This window comes from Silene latifolia, unplaced genomic scaffold, assembly GCF_048544455.1.
Source record: "Silene latifolia isolate original U9 population unplaced genomic scaffold, ASM4854445v1 scaffold_298, whole genome shotgun sequence".
Taxonomy (NCBI): Eukaryota; Viridiplantae; Streptophyta; class Magnoliopsida; order Caryophyllales; family Caryophyllaceae; genus Silene; species Silene latifolia.
Window position 1 is genome coordinate 129,845 of NW_027413235.1, and position 23,296 is coordinate 153,140.

The window sequence follows — 23,296 nt, forward strand, 5'->3', positions numbered from 1 at the left end:
ATATCAATCCTTGCAACATCTAGTCATAAATATCGCTTATTACTAGGATGTTACATTGATTCATTTAGGCTCTTAAGTAAATCTCAAGGTTGAAACTATTGGTCAAAATTTTCATAAACTTAGTCAAAACTCTTGTTAAGACTTTACATTAGTCATTTTGTTCCAAAACTTTCTTTTGGTCTCCTCGTGTAGTTATCTTAAGAATATGCTCTTATGATTACTTCACTTGGTCTCTATAGTCATATAGAACTTACTTGAGACCATAGATCTTCATCTATTGGGTATACTATGTGAATAGATATACCTTCATTCAAATCATTCTCTCTTGCGTAGATCTCATTTATACAAGTACACAAATTTATCTTGTCTTGTGTGTTGTGTCCTCATTTTTCTCCCACTCTATCTTTAGAATAAATACACTATAGATTCAAAGATAGCATATGAGACACAAATAATGATGGTGAAGTTATAAGGAGAACTATCTCATAGATTGACTAATAGTTATAGATTTCGTAAGTGTACTTGGTGATTGACATTCCTTTAAGAGAGTTCATAGACTCAAAATCGCTTTATAAATGATCATACACAAGCCTTAAGCATGTGGACATATAATGAAACCCGTCATTATATTTGTCTATTAGATCACTTTAAGTTATATGTTTCTAAGAGTAAGCATTTAAACATGAATTTTTAGAACAAAAGGATAAAATGATAAAACGGGTGACTTGGGTTGCAAACCAAGTCACCATTATCCAAAATACAACCCATTATCCAAAATACCTTTCCATGTCGAACACGGAAACTTAAGGTTCTAAAATTCAAAAACATGAATAAGACAATAAAAAAAGCGAAGCTTCATGAAAGCTATTCCTAGCTTCTTGATGGTATCTTATGCTTGCTTTTCCTTTCCCTTGTCTTTGCTTGGTGGAGGCCCTATTTACAATAAAAAGGGGGATACATTATCACAACTTTGTATCATAATACCATAGTTGAATTAGAAACATAAAAGAAAGGATAGTCATTTACCTCTTGGAGTGATCTTTCCAGCTTTAATGTCACCAAGGTATTTGGAACAATTTCTTTTCCAATGTCCCATACCATTACAATAATGGCATTTATCAATAGGACCCTTCTTGATTTTTGAAGTGCTAGCTTCACAAGTCCTAGCTTTGGTGAATGTGGGAGCTTGCTTTTTACCCTTCCTCCCATTCTTTTTGAACTTCCCCTTACTCTTTGTGCTTATGTTAAGCACATCCTTGGGTGGGTTCACATTTAACCCCATGTCCCTTTCGGCTTGCACAAGTAACTTGTGCAATTCTTCAAGAGACACATCCTTGTCTTGCATGTTAAAATTCACCCGTAATTGAACATATGCTTTGACTTTGGACAAGGAGTGTAGAATCCTATCTACAATGAGTTCTTTGGGGATTTCAACCTTTTGAATTTTCAAGGTCTCGACAAGCTCCATAAGTTTGAGCACATGAGGGCTAACCTTTTGGCCCTCTTTGAAGTCGAGATCAAAGAATGCCGCGACCGCCTCATATTGGACGATCCGCGGAGTTTGTGAAAACATTGTCACAAGTTTGGAGTAAATCTCATTAGCATTGCCCACTTTAAAGGCTCTCCTTTGGAGATCCGCCTCCATCGCAAATATCAAGACATTTTTCATTGCGGCGGACTCCTTTTGGTAAGCCTCATATGCTTCCCTAGTGGCGGCGGTCGACCTAGTAGTAGGTTCGGGTGGAGAGGCCTCGGTAAGGTAACGAAGCTTGTCGTCACCTTGGGCGGCCAATTTGAGTTGGGCATCCCAATCGGAGGAATTTGACCCATTCTTTTCAAGTTTACATCGATCCATGAAGGATCGGAGCCATGAAGTATTAGCGAGAGGCGTGGCGTTAGGGGTTGGTGTTGCCATTTGTTATGAGAAAAGAAGTGGTCTACAAAACAAGATATAAGGAGTAAAACAAAAGTCGTTTTAATAATAATACTCGTAAAAATGTATAATTTAAACAAGTTTTATGCATTTTTCTAGTGACCTCTACCCAACTAGATAAATGATTCCAAGATCCAAATTCATATCAACTTAGGGCACGGTGTGCCGAAATACCCTTTATTAACATAACTCGGTGGATTAACCTTTTAATCGATTCTACTTTTAGAACTCTTGGTCGATGATATTTACATTAATATTCATCTCTAGCCCGAAACACATCCGGAAATCGTCGTGAATACTTTCGTTGAGTACAACCCAAATTTCGAATAAATGTGTCCATAATCCAAACCCATATCAACTTGGGGCACGGTGTGCCGAAATACCCCTTATCAACATGAATTCGGTGGATAGACATTCATCACCCACTTCCCCTACGTAACAAGGTTTGTACCCCGGTATGGCCGAGTGCACTCCCTCACGAAATAGGTTTTCATGGTTTCTACTATTTGGTAAGGCTATGTCTCAATTGATTGTTTTAGCGAGAGGTCATGTCAATTTATTATCTATCACGTTTTAAGTGAACTAAAGTGGTGAACTACGATAATTTTAATTGACACGGTCGAGGAACTCGATAAGATGATGATGCATGTTTTAGTTATGGCGATTTAGCGATGCATGTGACATATAAATAAAATGCAAACATAAAATAAATCCTAGTATGGCCTTCCTAAAATAGAAAAACTATTTAACTATTACATATTCGGAAACCAACTCCATTGGTCCCTTGAACTTCGGTTGTGGCACGCATCTCGAGGTAACACCGTCTTTATGTATCGCCATCTTGAAGAAATCCGTCTTTGGGAACTCCGGAATAAATTAAATTACATAGCAAATTACATAATTTCCTATTATACATTTGTAACTAAAATAAAATAAATCTATTAAATTACAAAACGGTGATACGAGATCACAATAAAATTACAACCGAATCGATATTCCCATACATTTCGGGAAATACCAATTAAAATCTAAGGCCATACTAAGTAAAAATTACATAATTCAAAAATTACATAAATTAAAATTATGACAATCATAAAGAAAATGCAGCATTATAATATGTATGAACATGCCCAATTTTATGCTAAATCGCCTTTAATTAGCCAATATCGTATATTACTCGGTTTTTACGGATTTGCGTGATTTCAACATTTTACAATCACAAAAATTACATAAATTCATATTTATGCATAAGTTAATTACCCTAACCTCTTAGGACACAAAATTTAGTCTTCACTAGTTATTTGACCATAATTAACTCATATTTATAAAATTTGTTCATTAATGGACTTAAAATTATAAAAATAAGCTATAAACTTCAAATAAATCACAAAAATTTCAAATAAATTTGAAATTTGAAATTTAAACTCATGAACATTCTGGAAAAATACCATGACACTCATAATGTTCAAAAACATAGGTTAAAAATTTCGAAATTTTCCGGAAAAACAATGTTGCGGTTAATCGGTTTTTAACAAAATAATCATAAAAACATGAGGAAAAAATATATTCATTAACTTTTCAATTTTAGATCTGAAAAAGATAATAAAATGCAACATTGGACGTTTTTCCTTAGTCATAGATTATGTTTTATTAATTTTTCACTAATAATGTCACTATTCATGCTATTTTTCTTCAAAAATCCATAAATCATGAAAAAAAACTTCACTATAGCCCATTATTTTACACACATCTTGTAAAATTGCATGTGACAACATACTAAATTTCTATGACCAGATTCGAAATTTATCTCATATTAACCTATTTTTCACTTAAATCCGAATTTAAAAATGAAAAATCCATTTTTCGAGTATAAGAAGTCCAAAAATTATGAAAATTTACAGGTTATCTCAAAATAATATATGTGACAACATATCCAAAAATCAATGGAAAATTCGAAGTATATCTAATTTTAGTCCGAAAATGACATTTTTACTCATAAAATCATATTTAAATGCCATTATTGTATAATATGAACAATAAAAATCCGTAAATTAACCAAAATATCCTAAAACATTTTAGGATCAGAAATTTTAACATGCATGGATTAATTTCGTGATATCACATAATAACACAAATTTTACAAGTTTTATATGTTAATCTATTATAACTCGGAAAAACTTTTAACCGATTTGCATGCAAACAACCATGGCTCTTGATACCGATTGAAGGAAAAGTAGATCTATATACTTACATATTCATATATGTTTTAATTTAATTTGTCATAAAATTAACTAATGATCTTATGCATGCAAATGGGCACAAGAGAGATCACCTTTCTCTCTTGTTCTTGAGCTTTCCCTTTTGGATGAACAAAGACCCAAGTGTAGGATCTCTCCCAAGGATTTATACCCAAAGCTTACTCTTAATTAAAATTAATACTATGAATACTACTCATCTTATTCAGCCTATAATTCCCCTTTCTCTAATATATGTGAGGAGTATTATAATGAAAGGGGAACTATAGGCTGAATAGGAGGGAGTAGATAATATTAATTTTGTAGAAAATTGACCCAAAAAAAATAATTTGGTTTTTGTCTCTAAAAACCGGTTTAGAGAGAAGAGAAGAGGAAAGTATTTTTATCTTTCTAAAATTCTTATTTTAGATGAGTTAGAATGAATGAATAAGTGTAGTAACAACAACAACATTATGTATTGTTTTATCAAAAATATAAGGCAAAAACCCTTGCCTTTCTTTGTCAAGAAAACCGGGTAGGAGGAGGGTAGGGGAGCCAATGCATGCCTTTGTTTGTCTTCACAATGCAAACTAGGGTTGCATGGCTAGGCTATTAGTGAATGATTATGTTTTCCACTAATTTAAACAAACACAATATTAGCCTAAACCTCCTCCTTATTTCGGCACCTCCATAAAATGGAACCCATTTTATTTTTGTCAAATTTGTCAATATGTCACATGTCATATGTAACATAAATTTGTTATGTATTTTTAACATATTAAAAATCAACGTATTAATAAAAATACGTCATATACAAAAATCGACTTAGTAATTCATAATTACTTGTACCAAAATATTTCTCCAATTATAAATCACAATAAATTGTATTTATAATAATTCATTCAAATTTAATTGTTTCTTTAAACAATAATTTCATCTGAGTAATATTACAATTCGATTACTCAGACCGTATCTCATTTAATCAAATTTCAATGTGATACGTAAATTTTACTTCCAAAATCGTCCGTCAATTTTCAAGTAATTTAATTCACTCGTAACGTTATACGATTAATTAAATGATCAATTAAGAGTGTTGCCCTATAGGTATGACCTAGGGGATCAACTGATCACCATCATCGCACGACAGTAATGTCAAACTCTAGTCAGCCAATCATTACCGATATATGTTGATCAGTTGACAGTAAAATATTACTTCCCAATTGTATTCTTTATAATGAGACTTAAACATGTGATCATCATGATCAACAGTCGTGATCGCATTATTGTCGGAGGACACATATTCCAACACATAGGTTAAGGTATGGACGAGTCGACATGCCCGGAACTTGATTCCCGAAGTTTTATCCCTCCCCAACTTCACCTTCTCTAAGGAGGAGAGGAATTCAAAAGTGACACTCTTCCGGGTCAACGCGGCTTGACCAATATAAGAGTCTAGGCCAACTTTCTCAAGGAGCATTCGGGTTATTGGGAGCATGCCCAACTCAATAAGAACATTCTCATCAAAAAAGCTAGTCACCACTACGGATGACGAAGACTCAAACTTTCTCCAATTTCGTAAGGCCTTATCTCGGAGTCCCTCCTTCCCTGTATACTCGTTGTCATTAAAATCCGAGGCTCCCTTGGGTCCTTGTGAGGAGGAAGCCTCAGAAGTCTTACCCTTTCCCATGTCACACCAAATTTTTCAGAAAAGACACAAGTGTGGAAAATTTTTTGGCTGAGGCAATTGAACAAACACCTAGTATGCACTAAAAGAATGATGTGCTAACTAGTTGTTTATTGAATGAAATGCACCTCACAAGTAGATAAGATATTTAGAGACTACAAACAACAACAATTTGATAACAAATTTCGACCTTTACTAGGTAAATTCGAAATTTGCCAACCTTGAATAAACAAGAATAAGAATAAGGTATATACCTCCCTTTTGATTCTTGTAAGTGTTGTTGGATGGTGAATACTACCCAACAATGCTCTAATTAGTCCCTTTAATCCAATTAAAGACCCAAAATCTTCAAAGCTTGAATCAGTCGATTTTTCGTGACTGATATGGGTAGGAATGCTGCAATTTTTCGATCCAAATTGATGTTGGGTGATGAAAATTGATGAATCTTGGAAGTTGAATGCTTGAAATTGATGATTTGTAAAGGATTGAAGGTTGATTTTTGAGTGGGTTAGGGTTAGGATGAAGAAAGAAGGTTGAAGGTTGTGAAAATTGGGGAAGAATGATGAAGGGTACGAAATTATCGAGGTAAAAGCTGCTGGACTGGTGTTTCTCGCACAGTGCGAAAAATGAGCCCTGAAAACTCGCACCGTGCGAGTTGCTGGCTGGAGTCGGCTCTTTTGTTGCTTAATTCTTCCATGCTTAGCCAATGTTTACACATTTTTCTTCCTTCATTTCTTCACTTATGCCCTTGAGTTGATAACTTGATATCCTATACACTAACACACACATTAAAACATTCTAACATGCCAAAACATTAATGAAGATGCAAGTGAATTAATTTATAATGCAATAATTAAATGATGCAATTAATTTAAATGTGCAAAGATGCAATGAAAACAATGAAATGCGGAAATTAAATATGCAAGGGAAGAAATATTTACAAACTTTTGCCGTTTATTTAACGTCGATGGCTCGACAAAGTGGCATTCTCATTAATCTTCATAAATTGGATCAACAAGGTGTAGTGTTCCCACTTCACCTATTTCAATTACTTCATGAAAGTGCTTAAGCCTTTGGCCGTTCACTTTCAAAACTTTCCCGGACTTTAAGCACTTGATCTCGATTGCTCCATATGGAAAAACACAAACCACCTTATATGGTCCCATCCATCTAGACCTCAATTTTCCCGAGAAAAGTCTAAGCCGATTTTGAAAGAGTAGGACTTTCTCTCCAACTTGGAACACTCTTCTTGAAATCATGTTGTCATGCCATGCTCTTGTTCTTGCCTTGTAAATGGAAGCATTCTCATAAGCATCATTTCGAATTTCTTCCAATTCTTGGAGTTGGAGTTTCCTATGAAGCCCCGCTTCACTCATTTGCAAATTGAATGATTTAACCACCCAATAAGCTCTATGCTCAACCTCCACGGGTAGATGACACGGTTTCCCAAAAAGTAAGCGGTAAGGTGACATCCCGATTGGGGTTTTGTAGGCCGTGCGATATGTCCACAAAGCATCATACAATCTAAAACTTCAATCCTTGCGGTCGGGATTCACCGTCTTTTCAAGGATAGCCTTGATCTCCCTATTAGAAACCTCAGCTTGACCGTTGGTTTGAGGGTGATAGGCGGTAGATACGTTGTGAATTACCCCATACTTTTTGAGTAGAGCTCCAATGGCTTTGTTGTAAAAGTGAGTTCCACGGTCGCTTATCAAAGCCTTAGGAAAGCCAAAACGAGAGAAGATGTTGGTTTTGATGAACTCTCCAACCACCTTCGCATCATCGGTCTTGGTGGCCTTAGCCTACACCCATTTGGAGACGTAGTCCACCGCAAAAAGGATGTTGGTGTAACCACAAGATGAAGGGAATGGTCCCATGAAGTCAATACCCCACACATCAAATATTTCACAATAGATCATTGGAGTTTGTGGCATTTCTCCTCTTCTTGAAATGTTGCCAACTCTTTGGGGTCTATCACAAGCCTTCACCATATTATGAGCATCCCGGAATAGTGTGGGCCAAAAGAAACCGCTTTCCAAGACTTTCCTAGCCGTTTTCTTGGCTCCAAAATGCCCACCACAAGCATATTCGTGGCAAAATTTAAGAATGGGAATGACTTCGGTATCTGGGACACACCTTCTAATGACTTGGTCGGCACAAAATTTCCAAAGGTATGGGTCATCCCACACATAATATTTAGCATCACTCTTGATTTTATCCCGTTGGGAACGAGAAAGACCCTTTGGAAATTCTTGTAGAACCAAGAAGTTGACTATATGAGCATACCATGGCTTAATGGAAGACAAGGCTAGAAGTGTGTCATCCGAAAAAGTGGCTTGTATTGGTGATTCCAAAACTTCTTGAGGTTTTTCTTGCACAATTCTACTTAGGTGATCCGCCACCGTGTTGGTTGTGACTTTCTTGTCTTTGAGCTCAACATCAAACTCGCTCAAAAGCAATACCCATCGCATTAAACGAGGTTTGGATTCATGCTTGTTCATCAAATCCCTTAAGGCGGCATGATCCGTGAAGATGATGACCTTGGCTCCAAGAATATAAGGTCGAAACTTCTCCAAAGTAAACACTACCGCAAGAAATTCTTTCTCGGTAGTGGTGTAGTTTCTTTGACCCTCGTTCATCATTGTTGACGCATATTGAATAACATGAGGTGCTCTTCCTACCCTTTGGCCAAGTACCGCGCCAAGGGCATAGTTACTCGCGTCCGATATTATCTTAAATGGTTCACTCCAATTGGGAGGTTGAATTATGGGTGACGAAATAAGCTTCTCCTTGAGCATATCAAAAGCTTCTTTGCATTCTTCACTCATAATGAATTCACAATTCTTTTGAAGTAGCTTGCATAAAGGAGCGGCGATCTTGGAAAAATCCTTGATGAAGCGCCGGTAGAACCCGGCATGACCTAAGAAAGATCTCACTTCACGCACATTAGTAGGATAAGGCAAGGTGCAAATGGTATCGACCTTGGCCTTATCAACCTCAATCCCCTTAGAGGAGACCACATGTCCCAACACTATTCCTTCTTCAACCATGAAATGATATTTCTCATGGTTGAGAACGAGGTTGGTATCAATACATCTTTGCAAAACCCAAGAGAGATGACTCAAACAATCCTCAAAAGATTGACCATGAACGGTAAAATCGTCCATAAACACTTCAATAAAGTCCTCCACATGATCCGAAAAGATGCTCATCATGCACCTTTGGAACGTTCCCGGTGCATTACAAAGACCGAAAGGCATCTTTCTATAGGCAAACGTTCCAAAGGGACATGTGAAAGTGGTTTTTGTTTGATCCTCGGGTGCAATTGGAATTTGAAAATAACCCGAGTATCCATCCAAAAAGCAATAAAAAGATTTTCCCGCTAACCTTTCCAACATTTGATCCATGAAGGGAAGCGGGAAGTGATATTTTCGGGTCGCGGCATTGAGCCTACGGTAGTCGATACATACTCGCCACCCGTTTTGAACTTGAGTGGGAATCAAAACACCTTCATGATTTTCGACTACCGTTAGCCCGGACTTCTTTGGTACAACTTGGGTTGGACTAACCCATTGACTATCGGAGATGGGATAGATCATACCTACATGAAGGAGTTTGAGTACCTCCTTTTTGACAACATCCATCATTGGGGGGTTCAAACGCCTTTGTGGTTGGCAAACGGGTTTGGCTTCATCCTCCAAGAGAATCCGGTGCATGCATAAGGTAGGACTAATGCCTTTGATGTCAGCCATTGTCTATCCAATTGCTTCCTTGTGTTGCTTAAGAACTCGGATGAGAGCCTCTTCTTGCTCACTTGAAAGCTTGCTTGAAATGATTACCGGTAAAGTTTCTTCATCTCCTAGAAAAGCATACTTCAAGTGGCTTGGTAGGGGCTTCATTTCAACAATAGGAGCCTTGACAATAAAAGGAACGGGTTTTTCCTTTGGTAACTCTTCTAACAACTTGGAAGAAAGGAAGAAAAAATCACGGGTAGCAGTAAACTCGCACCGCGCGAGTTCCTCCCCTGCTTTTTTCGCACGGTACGAAAAATGGTCTGCCCTCCGGATTGCTTCCTTCTCTTCCCATTCTTCCAGTGGCGGATTTTCCTCTAGTTCTTGGATAGTTTCTTGCAATTTACAAGACAAAATATAACCCATATCCTCTCCAACCATTCCATTAGTTAAAGCAACATCCAAGGTGTCACTTTTGCACAACTCATACACGGTTTGAATAATTGATTCAAAAACTTCACAAGAAAGAGGTCTCGGTAGGATATTTCATTGCCTCATGTATGCTATATTCAATCTTTTGCCTTTCAAACTCCATTGTAAGGCATCCACTAGACACATCTATCTTGGTGTTGGAAGTTCTCATGAAAGGCCTTCCCAACAAGATGGGAGTTGAGCTTTTCTCGAGTTCCATTTCAATCACATAGAAGTCTGCGGGGAAAATCATATCCCCCACCTTCACCAAGACATCTTCAACAACTCCTTTAGGGTAAATGTTGGACCTATCGGCCAAAGAAATGACCGTATGGGTCGGTTTCAAAGGTCCCAACTTAAGAGACTCATAAAGGTAAGTGGGCAAGACATTAATAGATGCACCTAAATCCAGCATATCATTTTGATAATCCAACTCACCAATTTTGCAAGGGATGGTGAACATGCCCGGATCACTACATTTTTGTGGCAAACATTTTTGAAACATTGCCGATACATGTTCACTAGCCCTTACTTTTTTAATGCTTTTTGCCTTGTTGGCTCTCTTAGTAGTGCACAACTCTTTCAAAAACTTTGCATGCTTGGGCACACTACTAAGAAGATCAAGAAGTGGAATGTTTACCTCCACTTTACGAAAGATATCGTAAAGGCTTGAAGTCTTCTTGTCAATCATCCTTGTGTCATTCAAAGCACTTGGAAATGGAGCTTGTGGCGCGTATTCCGGAAGTGGTTCATTGATCCTCTCTTTGTCGGGTGTAGATGCTTTCCCATGTTCCACCACTACTTAAATTTCATCTTCAACTACAATCTCCACTTCATGAACAATGGGAAGTGGCCTTGATTTCTTAGGAGCCTTGGGCGCCTCTACCAACTCTCTACCATTCCTCAAAGAGACCGCTTTTGCTTGTTCCTTGGTGGGTGGAGGAATTGTGTGAGAAGGGAGGCTTCCTCCTTGAGTGGATTGTATCGTGAGTGTGTTGAGAATTTGACCAACTTGGGTCTCAAGGTTACCAATCCTAGAGTCGGTGAGCCGATTTTGTTGAAGCACAGCGGTTTGGAAATCTTTGGTATTGGCTTGCAAAGCCACTTGATTTGCGGCAAGTGTTGTCATCATATCTTCCAAGGAATTTTGTGATTGGTTTTGATTTTGGTTTGGCTTTTGAAATGAAGAATTTGAGGGTCCCTTTTGGTTTTGATTTTGATTCCCACCCCAACCCATGTTTGGATGAGATTTCCACCCCTCATTGTAAGTATTGGAATAGGGGTCAAACTTCTTAAACCCAAGAGCCTTAACCGCTTCACTTGTTTCCTCCGTTTACAAAGATGGACACCCATCGGTGGGATGAGTCGGATCATTACAAAGACCACAAAACTTCACATGAGATGTACTACCATTCCCTTTTGCAAGTTCCTTAACCAAATTGGTAAGAAAGTCAACTTTGTCTTCCATATGGTTGGAGTTTTGCCTTGAAGAAGATGCCACACTTGCCTTCTTGACTCTCCTCCCGAAATTGCTAGAACTTCCTATCAATCTTTCAATCAAATCATTTGTCTCTTGGACCGACATGTACTCAATCCCTCCTTGTGTAGCGGCTTTAATCATCCTAGCATCATCCTCAAGGAGACCACCACAAAAGTTCAAGAGTAGGTCGTGGTCGGTATACCCATGGTATGGACAACTAGAAAGAAGTTGTTTGAACCTCTCCCAATATTCATACAAGTTCTCTCCATCCATTTGTTCAACATTACTTATTTCTTTCTTTAATTGGGAGGAGAGACTAGCGGGAAAATACTTCTCTAGAAAGGCCTTCTTCATGTGATTCCAAGTAGTAATGCTCCCGGTGGGGAGATAGTAAACCGAATCGTTTGCCGCATCCTTGAGAGAGAAAGGGAAGGCTCTTAGTTGAAGTTGCTCATTGGTAACCACATGAAATTTGTTTAAATGCTTATTGGGATCCTCCGTACTAAGTCCATGGAATTGGGGCAATTGGTGGATGAGCCCGGACTTGAGTTCAAAGGTGGCATTTTCCGCTAAGGCCGGAAAGGAGATACACAAGGGGACTTGTGTAAGATCCGGTGTGGTGAGTTCTTTGATGGTCCTAGGCCTTGGTGGATTCTACTTTTGTGCCTCACCGTGATTCTCGGCATCACCCATGATGATTCTTATGGGTTGTGGCTCGGTTTCAAAAGAAATGATGTTATCTTCCTCTTGGTCTTGTTGAGTCTCGAGATTAATTTCTTGAATAACCGGGATATCTCTTCTAATACCTCCTCCTATCCAAGCAAATGATCTTTCAATTTCCGGGTTGAATGAAAAAAGTGGCTCACTTGAGTTCCTAGTATTGACCATAAACAATTCTACACAAGAGCACACAATAAAAAAGGTTCACACTAGTAATGAACAAGAAAATAACAATTGTGAAATGAAAGTTAACTAACACAACTATTCTAAAAACACCAACAAAAACACTAGCAAAACCGTTACCTTCCCTAGCAACGACGCCAAAATTTGGCACGCCTAAAACGTCGCTATTTAAGACGGCCAAATTAACAATTTATATACCACAATACATACTAATTAATACTAATTCTAAACTAGTAGAGTAGCAAGCAATGAGATCGAACCCAAGAGAAGGGAGGTTTTGCAAAGGTGAATTTAAAAGAGCAACTAGAATAATTGTGACAAATTAAACTACAAACAAGTATGGAAAAAGGGGGGTTTTTGGTTTGGTTTTCAAAAGTAACAAAACAAAACAATATTCAAACAAGAGTGAGCAACAAGTAATCAAGCAATCAAGTTTTAAGATGGAAATTTATCAAATTTAAGGGAGACTTAATCCGACTCATTAAAGTGAGGCACTTTAGTTGATAAAACCACTCAATCAATCCTTCTAATTAATATTATCACCTTATTGTAGAGATTATTCTCCTAAATCTCCTTAATAATGGTCAAATGACAAGGAAATCACAGTTAATCAAATAACCCAACTTATCAATCCTACCAAGTAGAAATCACATACATTGATTAAATTAATAAGAAGATAAAAGCAATATAGATTCAATAAAGGTAATTAGACACAATGAAATCACGATTAATGCCTAATTACAAGTTAATCCTTTAGTTGCTAATTAAGCCAAGAAGAAATCACATTCATTAGCATAATAACAAGGTGTTGCAAAGATGAGATTACAGGGAAATCACACTTAATAATCCCAACAACAATAAATTAAGGAACTTGATTAATTAAGCAACAAGGAAATCACATTTAATTACTCAATTTAAACAAGGTTTCCAAAATTCAAACAATAAACACAAAGGATTAACAATGATAATGAAAATTAAGGAAATATTAAGTAGTCTTACAACCAAAGATTACACCTTTGAGCCGGATTAAGATGAGGAGATTAGTTCTCCATAGTAGATCTAAACCCAATCAAAAAGATGAATAATTCCCAAAATTACAACTTGATTAATTAAAGTAAGTATATGATGTGTTAATAACCTAGAGGAAAACACACTATATATAGTCTAACATAACCTAATAACCGTGGGCTTAACATGGGAAAAGCCCGTAATACAAAACGGAGTAGAACCCAGAAAACTCGAACGGTGCGAGAAATGGGTGCAGGAAACTCGCACCGTGCAAATTGTCTGCTGGAGTGCGTTTTTTAATCGTTGCTTGCTTGATCCTTGGAAGGCTTCTTCATGATGTTTCTTCAATGCTTGTTCTTCATCCTTCCTTTGATGCTTCTCTTGGTCTTTTGGCACCTCATCCTTCACTAAAAACCTTGCTAAATGATAAAGCACTTGGAATTGGTCAAATAATGCTAGAATTGCCTAAAACCGTTACCAAATGCTACCAAATGAGCTCCAATTGATGCCAATTTTATGTAGAAATAGGAGCTCATCACCCTTCCTTGTAGATTATAAAATCGGCCTCTTTCGCATAATTTACTTTCCGATCCCACCTTTCAAGTTTGATTTTTTTTTTTCGGGACTAAATCTTTCAAAATTGTTACGAGTTCCTAAAGACAGTTGGTCCCTTTTGGAACTAAATATTTCAAAATCGATCCTCCTATTATTTACTAAAGTCTAAAGACAGAGGACTGACTACTGAGCCACATACAAGTTGCCAAATGCCAAGCTGTAGGCAGTGCATAGCCCTATAAATAAGAACATTTTTTTAGAAGTGATGGTTAGTAATTGAAGCCTTGTTGTGGGGATTGTAGCGAGCAGCGGATGGACCATGGTTGTGGTCTAGTGGTTCACTGATTAAGGAGTCATAGAAGTTCCTCTGGTCTGATATTCCTGGTTTGGTTATTGATTTCTCGTCTGACAGAGGTATGTAGGGTGCTGGCTTTCTCCATTTTTTTTATCTTCATTGTGTGATGGACTTTTGATACCTTTGAGAATAGGTTGTATTAATGAATGTAGTGAGGGCACAAAGGATTTACTCTATGATTCAGCCCTTGTTCTTCTGTCTCTCATCTGTGCTCCATCTCCCAAATAAATTATCAAGCGAAATGTGAATCTCAGTAAAAGCAGATTGAGATTTATCAGCATGCAACAACAAACTGATGCACTTCATTTTCACTCCAACTTGATCTAGGAAATCATATCTAACCTGAGTTCCCTAATCTTGGCCCTGATCTTTTGACCTCTTTCCTCCTGTTTGCCTTAGAATACCTGTTATCCAAGAGACGTACTAGCCACAATTTCCATGCGCCAATTCCGTTAAATTAGCGAGTTCAGCTTTCACAAAGTTATAAGAAAGCTTGCAACTATGCATCACAGATAATTGAATTTGGTTTAGTTTCCGTACTTTGAACAATTTTTGTTGCATCTTCCAGGAATATAGATTTGCATTATAGATCAACTATGCATCCGCGGTGTTCTACCTGAGGATCAATCTGAAAATCATAAATTAGGCAATGCAAAAGTTCTTGGTCTTTTTCAACTAATCTTTCTTGAGTGCAGCAGTGCACACACTAAGCACACTGTTAAAAGTTACATTAGTCTTAATATTTGTCTTCAGCATAGTTTCAAACATTTACCGAAGCAAATATTCTATATCCATGGTTCGCAAGCCCTTGCATGATTGAATCCTTACAAAAAAGAAGTTCATTTCCCTTAAATTGAAAACACAACGAGACCTATCGAGCCTCCCAAACTTGTCATACATATCTATCAGCTAGGAACCTATGTACGCATCTATCAAATGCCCCTCTCGGAAAGTAGTTTTGGGATGAGACTTGTAGCTGAGCAGTGTAGCTTATTGTTACGAGTGCCTAAAGACAGTCGGTCCCTTTCAGAACTAAATATTTCAAAATTGATCCTCCTGTTATTTGGAAAGACAGTGGACTGACTGACTACTGAGCCACATACAAGTTGCCAAATACTAAGCCGTGGGCAGGGGAGTGGGAGTGCATATCCCTACAAATAAGAACATTTTCTTAGAAGTGATGGTTAGTAATTTGAGCCTTGTGGTGTGGATGGGCCATGGTTGTGGTCTAGTGGTTTACTGATTGAGGAGTTGGAGAAGTTCCCCTGGTCGGATATGAATAGCATTCCTGATTTGGTTATTGATTTATGGCCTGTTACTTTGACGAGTCACATCACTGCCATATCACGTATCGACTCGATAACAAGCCACTGTTGCTCATACATGTTAATGATGACTGGAGAATTACTATTTACGACACAGGTTAATTCTTCTAGGTTTAGCCAGCGTAGGGCCATCTTCGTGTTTTCTCCATACATTTCCTCATCTTTACGAGCATGAGCGACGTTTGAGTTCAACAGACCGCCAATGATAAAGGCCTTTGTTTGATATGCGGTATTAGTTGATTTCCTGCTGTATTAATGAATGCACATTGAGCTATGTGGTTTGATCCAATCTTACTTTATATAGGTGTATGCTGTTTTCGTGAAAGGTCCCCGTGAGACGCCTAAATGCTTGGAATTACTGGATGTAATAGGCTGGTATATAGTTTCATTGTTTTTTTTTTTTTTTTTTTTTTTTTTTTTTAAATTTTTGTGCCTTTTTAGCTACCTAATCAAATCAGCTAACTAAGGTGATTTTTGCTTCATGTGAATAGCCGGAATCGTTTTATTGGCTGCTCTGTGGAGTTGTCGCGTACCTTTTATGCGAAGTTGAATAAAGATGAGGCTGCCAGAATGGAAGGTCTACTCTTTTTTTACTCTTAGTGGGCTATAAAATGAGTAGAGTACTTACTTCCTATTTTTTGTTGACGTTAAAGCTTTTAATTCTGCTGTTTTCCGACACTTTTTTTTCTTACAGCTGTCAAGGGAATTCGCCATTTGAAACGGGCTCGAGACTGTGTTTTTGATATCTAAAGATCATGGTGACATTCTTCTGCCTTGCTTCTGATTACATTACTTTGTACTCCCACCGTAGACATTCATTTTATAAGCGAGCTCTCTAATATGCTGTTGATCAGCTTATTGTTAATGTTTTCTTTTATCTGTGATATCATATTATGGTTTCATATATATATATATATATATATATATATATATATACATATATATATATATATATATATATATATATATATACATATATATATATATATATATATATATATATATATATATATATATATATATATATATATATATATATATATATATATATATATATATATATAATATAGAGAGAGGCAAGTTCAAATGAGTCAACCTATATATTTGAGTCCATAAGTCCTAATCTAAGCCATTAGATCTTCTAAGATTGATGGTCGAGATTTGAGACTTCTAATCAATTTTTGAAATGAAACTTTAATGTTTTAAAAGTGAAACTTTAATCTGTGAGAGCAAATTTAATTCTTTACGATTGAAACTTTAGTTTTTTAAAGTCATTTTGTAAATAAAAAATTAAATTTATGTATTTTTAAATATAACTTTAATGTTTTACGAGTGAAACTTTAATGCTTAAAAGTGAAACTTTAATTTTTTAAGCCATTTTTAATATAAAAATTTGAATTTATGAAATGATGTGATTGTGATTAATGTTAATTTAATTTAACTGATTTTTGAATGTAACTTTAATATTATACGAGTTCAACTTTAATGCTTAAAAGTGAAACTTTAATTTTTTTAGGCTATTTTAATAAAAAAAATTGAATTTATGTAATGATGTAATTGTGACTAAAATTTATTTAATTTCATTGACTTATGAATGAAACTTTAATGTTAAACGAGTGGAACTTTAATGGTGACGAATGAAACTTTAATTTTTTTAGGCCATTTGACGAGTGAAATTTTAATTGTGATTATTTTAATTTCATTGATTTAAAAATGAAACTCTAATGTTAAATGACTGAAATTTTAATGATAATAACTGAAACTTTAGTATTTTTAGTCCATTTTAATATAAATTTCTATTTATGAAATATCTCTAATTTACAACTGTAACTTTAATGTAGTGCATGTGAAACTTTAATATATTTCGAGTGAAACTTTAATGTATTGAGTCATTTCACCACATATATAAAATTTATGAAATATTAACAGTAAAGTGTGCAACTTTAATCAATCCAACTGCCATCGACACCCACCACTACTTTCACCGACCACCAACAACACCCACCACAACCCAACCCCACCAGATTTGAAAATAAAAATAAAGGAGGAGCACCGACACCAACCACGACGGCCGGACCCACCACCCCACGAAACCACCACCAGCAGCCCCACACATGAGACGCACCAACACCCACCACGAGTCACGACGACCACCTACCTTGCGGATTTGAGGAAAAAAAAGCGAAAAAAAGAAAGGAGAAACGAGAGTTTGACCCAGCACCAGCAGCCCCACACATGACCCGCACCAACAGCCACAACCTACCTTGCCGGAGCACTTAATTTTTTTACTTTATACCTCTGTTAATGTAGATCTAGGATTTAAATTTGTAAATCTCAGTTTTTTTTTTTTTAAAAAAAAAAGTGAAGGAGGACGCCGGTGGTGATGAGGAGTCGTGCGGTGAAGGCGTTTCTAATTTGTACCTCTTTCATTGTAGATCTTAGTTTTAAATTTGTAAATCTCAGTTTTTTTTTTCAAAAAAAAAACGAGTTAAGGAGGACGACGGTGGTGGTGAGGAAACGTGCAGTGAAGGCGTGTGTTGTGGCTTGGGATGGCGGTGATGGAGTTGTTATGGTGACGGTCGTTGTGATGGGGTCGGGATGACGGTGGAGCAAGCGTAGGTGGCCACCCACGACCCACAATAGCCGTGTGGTGGCCGCGGTAGTTAGAGAGGAGGGAGTTAGAGAGAGGAGGGAGAAGAGGAGAGATGAGGGAGTTAGAGAGAGGAGGAGGCAAAGAGAATGAATGAGTGAGTGAGGATGGATTAGGGTTTGCTTGCTTTTATATCTCCCTTCTTTTTTTGTTTTAATCTTAACCATCCAATTTTTTTTGATCTAAGGGTTAAAAATAGGACTTAGGGACTCATCTAAGAGTAGAGGACTCACTTGAACCTAATTATATATATATATATATATATATATATATATATATATATATATATATATATATATATATATACGGGTTTTCTATCCTATGCCCATTGGGCATAGGTTAAGAAAACAAAAATAGAAAGATTTAAATATTTTCCTTTGGAAAAAAAATAAAAGTAATTGTATATTACAATTTTCCATAAAGATATCATTAAATTCTTTCTTTTTTTGGCTTTCTTAACCTATGCCTAGTGGGCATAGGTTAGAAAAACCCTATATATATATATATATATATATATATATATATATATATATATATATATATATATATACACACGAGCGCTTCATACCGATTCTACGCGGTATTTTGTTTTACCATCTTGTCTGCGATTGTAATATGACCGTATTATTAGAGCAGCAATACACGTTACTCTTTTATACAAAAAAGATTGGCTAACCCTTGCTAAAGTGTAGTGAGTTAACATTGCAAAATTTTCTAGGACTATGGTGCTCCTACACTATAATATTGTAGTCTTTAGGTGGCATGAAAACTTTGATACACGTGTGTTACAATCGTTTCACTTCGACATCCTCACACCTTATACGGAATGTGTATGTGGGAGCGTCAACCATTGTTTCACTTCAACATCCTTACCTTAAACGAAATGTGTATGTGGGAATGGGGCCTGTTTAGCGTAGTTTTATTTCTATTTTGCCCTCAATGGAGAAGTATAAGGTTTGTCAGTAGTTTCGACAAACGGGGTAAGGGAATTTTCGATATTTTTTTGTTTCTTCTTTAAATTCATACTGTGTTTTACAATGACAAGGCTATGCTCACAAATCATGATGGGCAATGGATGGTTAGGTGACTTAACCTCGTAATCTATTTTGTTTTATCAATTATGATCGTGCATTATAGCCTCATTCACGTTATAACTCATTGTAGCCTGAAATGATGAGAATCATGCACCACCTATGAACAAGTAATGCCTCGGTGATTCTGGGTCGAGAAACTTCATTGAATGTCAACGTCATACTCCGTGTTTCTTTGTTTTTGTGTTTGCTTCTTGATGCAACATTGCGACTTTGATTGTTAGGTTAAGGTTGTTATTGAATACACGTTGAAAGAAGTTTTAGGGATATTGAATCTGACAATCAACGCCCTTATTCTTCCATCTTTAACTTGGAATCATGAACTAGTTCGAGAACTTTTCGCTCCGGATTGGTTGAATATAATATGTGGTATGCCTATTTGTCAATCTGCTGCGTCTGACTCGATTTTCTGGACTCACACACCTAGTGGCCTTTATTCGGGTAAAAGTGGTTATGCTATTACTCTTGGGTTACATCTAGATAAATTTGGTACTGCCAAAGATAGTAGTAAGGCGAATAGTAAAGTCCCAACAGTTCTGCAAGAATAAACTTTGGCAACTCCCGGGGCCTCAGGTTTGGAAAATTCTCATTTGGAGAATTATCACTAACTCGCTCTTTATTGTAGTTGAATTCCATTGAAGGAATCTGATGGTTAATTGCCACTGTCTCTCTGTAATGATTCTCTCAATGGAATCCCTTTGCCATCTTTTTAGCGACTCTGTCATGGTTAAAAGGCTTTGGACCTCCTCTGCGCTTGGTATTAAGTCAAATCATGCGGATAATGTGTCTTTATGTGATTGGATTTTTAATTGGCTCGCTCTTTTCTCTAAGATGGATGACTCTACGCCAACTATTATTTTCCTTTCGATTATTTGGAGCATTTGGTGTATGAGAAATCAGGCCATCTTTAGGGGTGATGAGTTTTCTGCCTATCATTTCTTTCATCTTCAATCCAATGCTGCACATACTGCACTTTTTGCTTGGGCATCATCACATAATAACCGTTTGTAACACCCCGTAAATTTGAAGACCTTTATTATATTTTAAAAGTAATATTTTAATCTATTTTAATTTAATATTAATTTATTTGAAATAAAATTTATTTGATAAAATATAATCTTATTTTATTTTGAAGAAATGTAATTATTTTTGATAGTTTAGAAATGTTTAAAAGTGATTTAAACTATATTTAAACCTTTTACTTTGATAAAATAGATTTCGGATAAAAGTCGTAAAATTGGGATTTTCCCATTTCTTACGGTCGTTGGGTAAACGAGTTTGGATATTGGGCATATGAGTACTTAATCTTTTAGTAAAATCGTGTTTAAGAACTTTAATATTCTCGGAAATCGCGTTCGACGAATATTTCTAATTACCGTCGAAGCAAACCCTAAAACGTAAACAAATGACCCATCTCCCCATGCCTTTTGGCTGGCCACCTACCCTCCATTGTCCCCTCTTTCAATTCTCATTTCCTCCATAATTCACTCTCTCTCTTCCTTTCATCAAACACCAAATTCATCTAAAAAATCCTCCTTACAATCCCTAAATCCACCATAAATCCTTCATTTCTCCACCAAATCTCATAAAAATTATATATTTGGAATCTTCTCTTCAATCCTCATCTACTAGTAAGCTTTATTTTTATTTCCCCCAATTTTGTTTTAAGGCTCATCTTTTAGGGTTTTCGAATTTAAGCTTAATAATTGTGTTTTTGTTGTTCTTATAGGTGAAAGATTTGAAGATGAGTTAGGTGACTCATATGTGGTTGAAGATGAAGAGTGATTTTGGGTTATAGAAGCTTTTTCAAGTTATTACTTGTCTCTTTGCTAGCTTAAGGTAACTATTCCGAGTTACTCGACGATTTAATGTCACATAGTAGTTGTATTTGTTGTTTGTTGTTGTTTGTTGTCGTTTCTTGTTGCTTGTTGTTGTTTGTTGTTGTTTGAGACGATCTTGTTGATAAATGAATGAATGGAGTAAGATGAGTATGCTTAAGTTTAATTTATGTTACCCATTTGTATATTATTGTTTGAAACAAATTTGGATGAGGAATTATGTGTTGTGACAAGTCCGTGTTTTGGCTGGAACACGTCAGTACCGGACCGAGATGGTTTTCAATGTTTCCAACAATATGATAGATTGAACGGCATCGAAAAATTAGGTGGTTTAGCCACTTGAATCACTCAATTCGGAGTCCGTATGAGTAAATGGCGTCGTTTTATCGAATAAAAATTTATAGAAAAGTTTACCCTTGTATGAGACGATTATTTATGCTATTTTATTATGTGAGAATTTTGTGGAATTAGTTATTTTGTAAGTTGGAATATATTTCCTTATGTTAATAGTTTTTCACATGATAGAAATTGGAAATGGTATGAGAATGATATTGTGATGAATTTTGTGATTTGGGCCAAAGTAGGCCAAGACTCTGAGCTGGGCTAGATTAACCGAACGAGTTTGGTCAAACTAGGTTTAAACCGGTCAGCCTCGATTTGACCGATGACCCGTCGCGGGACTCGGGTCGAGGGTTTGTCTTTGAGGTGAGATGGGTTGTTATTGGATGTTTTATGTTATGCCTTGATATTTGTGATTATCATTTCACATGTTGGTTGTTTGATGCCTTGGATGCCTTATGCATGAGTCTTGTTGCCTCTTTGCCATTTTATCTTGTTCTCATGGATTATGGTACTGTTGGTTAGCTGGAATTTGGATTATTATTGATATTGGAGATATTGTTGGATTGTCAGCTGAATATGCTCTTGCGTAGCCTTTCATATGCTAGGGTGTGTATGATCATTTGTGTGTGCAAGTTTGGACTATTTGCCCCTCTTATGGTTAATTGGGTGTCCTACTTGTCTTGTGTGGTGTGGGCTAAAGTATTCAAGTTGGGACTAGGTCCTAGGTGAGTATTTTGGCCTTCGTCATAGATAGGCCATTATAGTCTTTGACGAGTATATGTTCATCGCTTAATAGCCTTTGTGTCTTAGCTTGGTGGGTTTATATCCAAGTTAGGGCATGACCTCCTGACGTACTCTTAGAAGTATGTGGTCAGCTTAAGTACTAGCCAACCCTTTGGTGGACTCCTTAGGGGTACTCATGTGGTGTTATCATGGGTCTTGGATGCGGTAGTTTCCGCATGTCGCTAGGTCTGCGTAGGTTTAGGACTAGGGTGTTTACCTTACCTCGTGGTATAGACTCGAGGATTCTGAGTGACTATTGACGGTACTAGGAACTTATGCCTGTCTCTAGATATATTGTCCTTTCTTATTTGATGATTCTATGAATCATAGAAGGTGAGATGCAAGCCGGCTATGGTTGATAGAGTTTGGATTCCCGAATGTTATGTGATTCACATGATAGTGTAGTATGAGTCGGTCAAGTATTCACATGCTAGGACTATGTGTTGTTTTATTGTTGTTCGCATGATAAGCACGATTGTTTAGCATCTATATGCTAAGGCTATGTGTTATTCATATTTATATTTTTATGTTTACATGTTATATTAATTATGACATTTCGTGGTGGGAGGACTCGAGTTACTCCCCCGAGCGTGGCTTTCGTATTTGTATAAAATGCGATTGTGAGGTAGGTGATGCATATATAGGGTACATGGGACGGCTAGCGAGCAAAGTAACCTTGGGACCTAGATTGACTTTATTCTATTGTGACCCTTAAACACTTTTTATGTCATATACTTTCTAGGGACATATGTCTCCCTTTTTCATATTTGGGTTGTATAATTTTGTTCCGCGACTTTAGCGATGTTTTATTTATGAGATTTATTTTAGACCTTGCATGTTTGACACCTTCCCATTTGGATATTTTTATAACAGGTTCAGGTTTTAAAAATTATAGGTTTTTACCCAAATGAAC

At 36.6% G+C, this 23,296-nt stretch overlaps 1 protein-coding gene across 1 annotated transcript in view; it reads left to right on the forward strand.

Annotated features, from left to right (window-relative positions):
- The window catches only part of LOC141639202 (uncharacterized), a 56,675-nt gene extending 35,254 nt beyond the window's left edge, over positions 1-21,421 (forward strand). Inside the window, exons 8-11 of the mRNA XM_074448383.1 lie at positions 15,984-16,054; positions 16,171-16,256; positions 16,374-16,437; positions 21,150-21,421. Coding sequence (XP_074304484.1) covers positions 15,984-16,054; positions 16,171-16,256; positions 16,374-16,429 — 213 coding nt within the window. The 3' untranslated portion in view covers positions 16,430-16,437; positions 21,150-21,421. The remainder of the gene's footprint in view (positions 1-15,983; positions 16,055-16,170; positions 16,257-16,373; positions 16,438-21,149) is intronic.
- Positions 21,422-23,296: the final 1,875 nt, after the last annotated feature.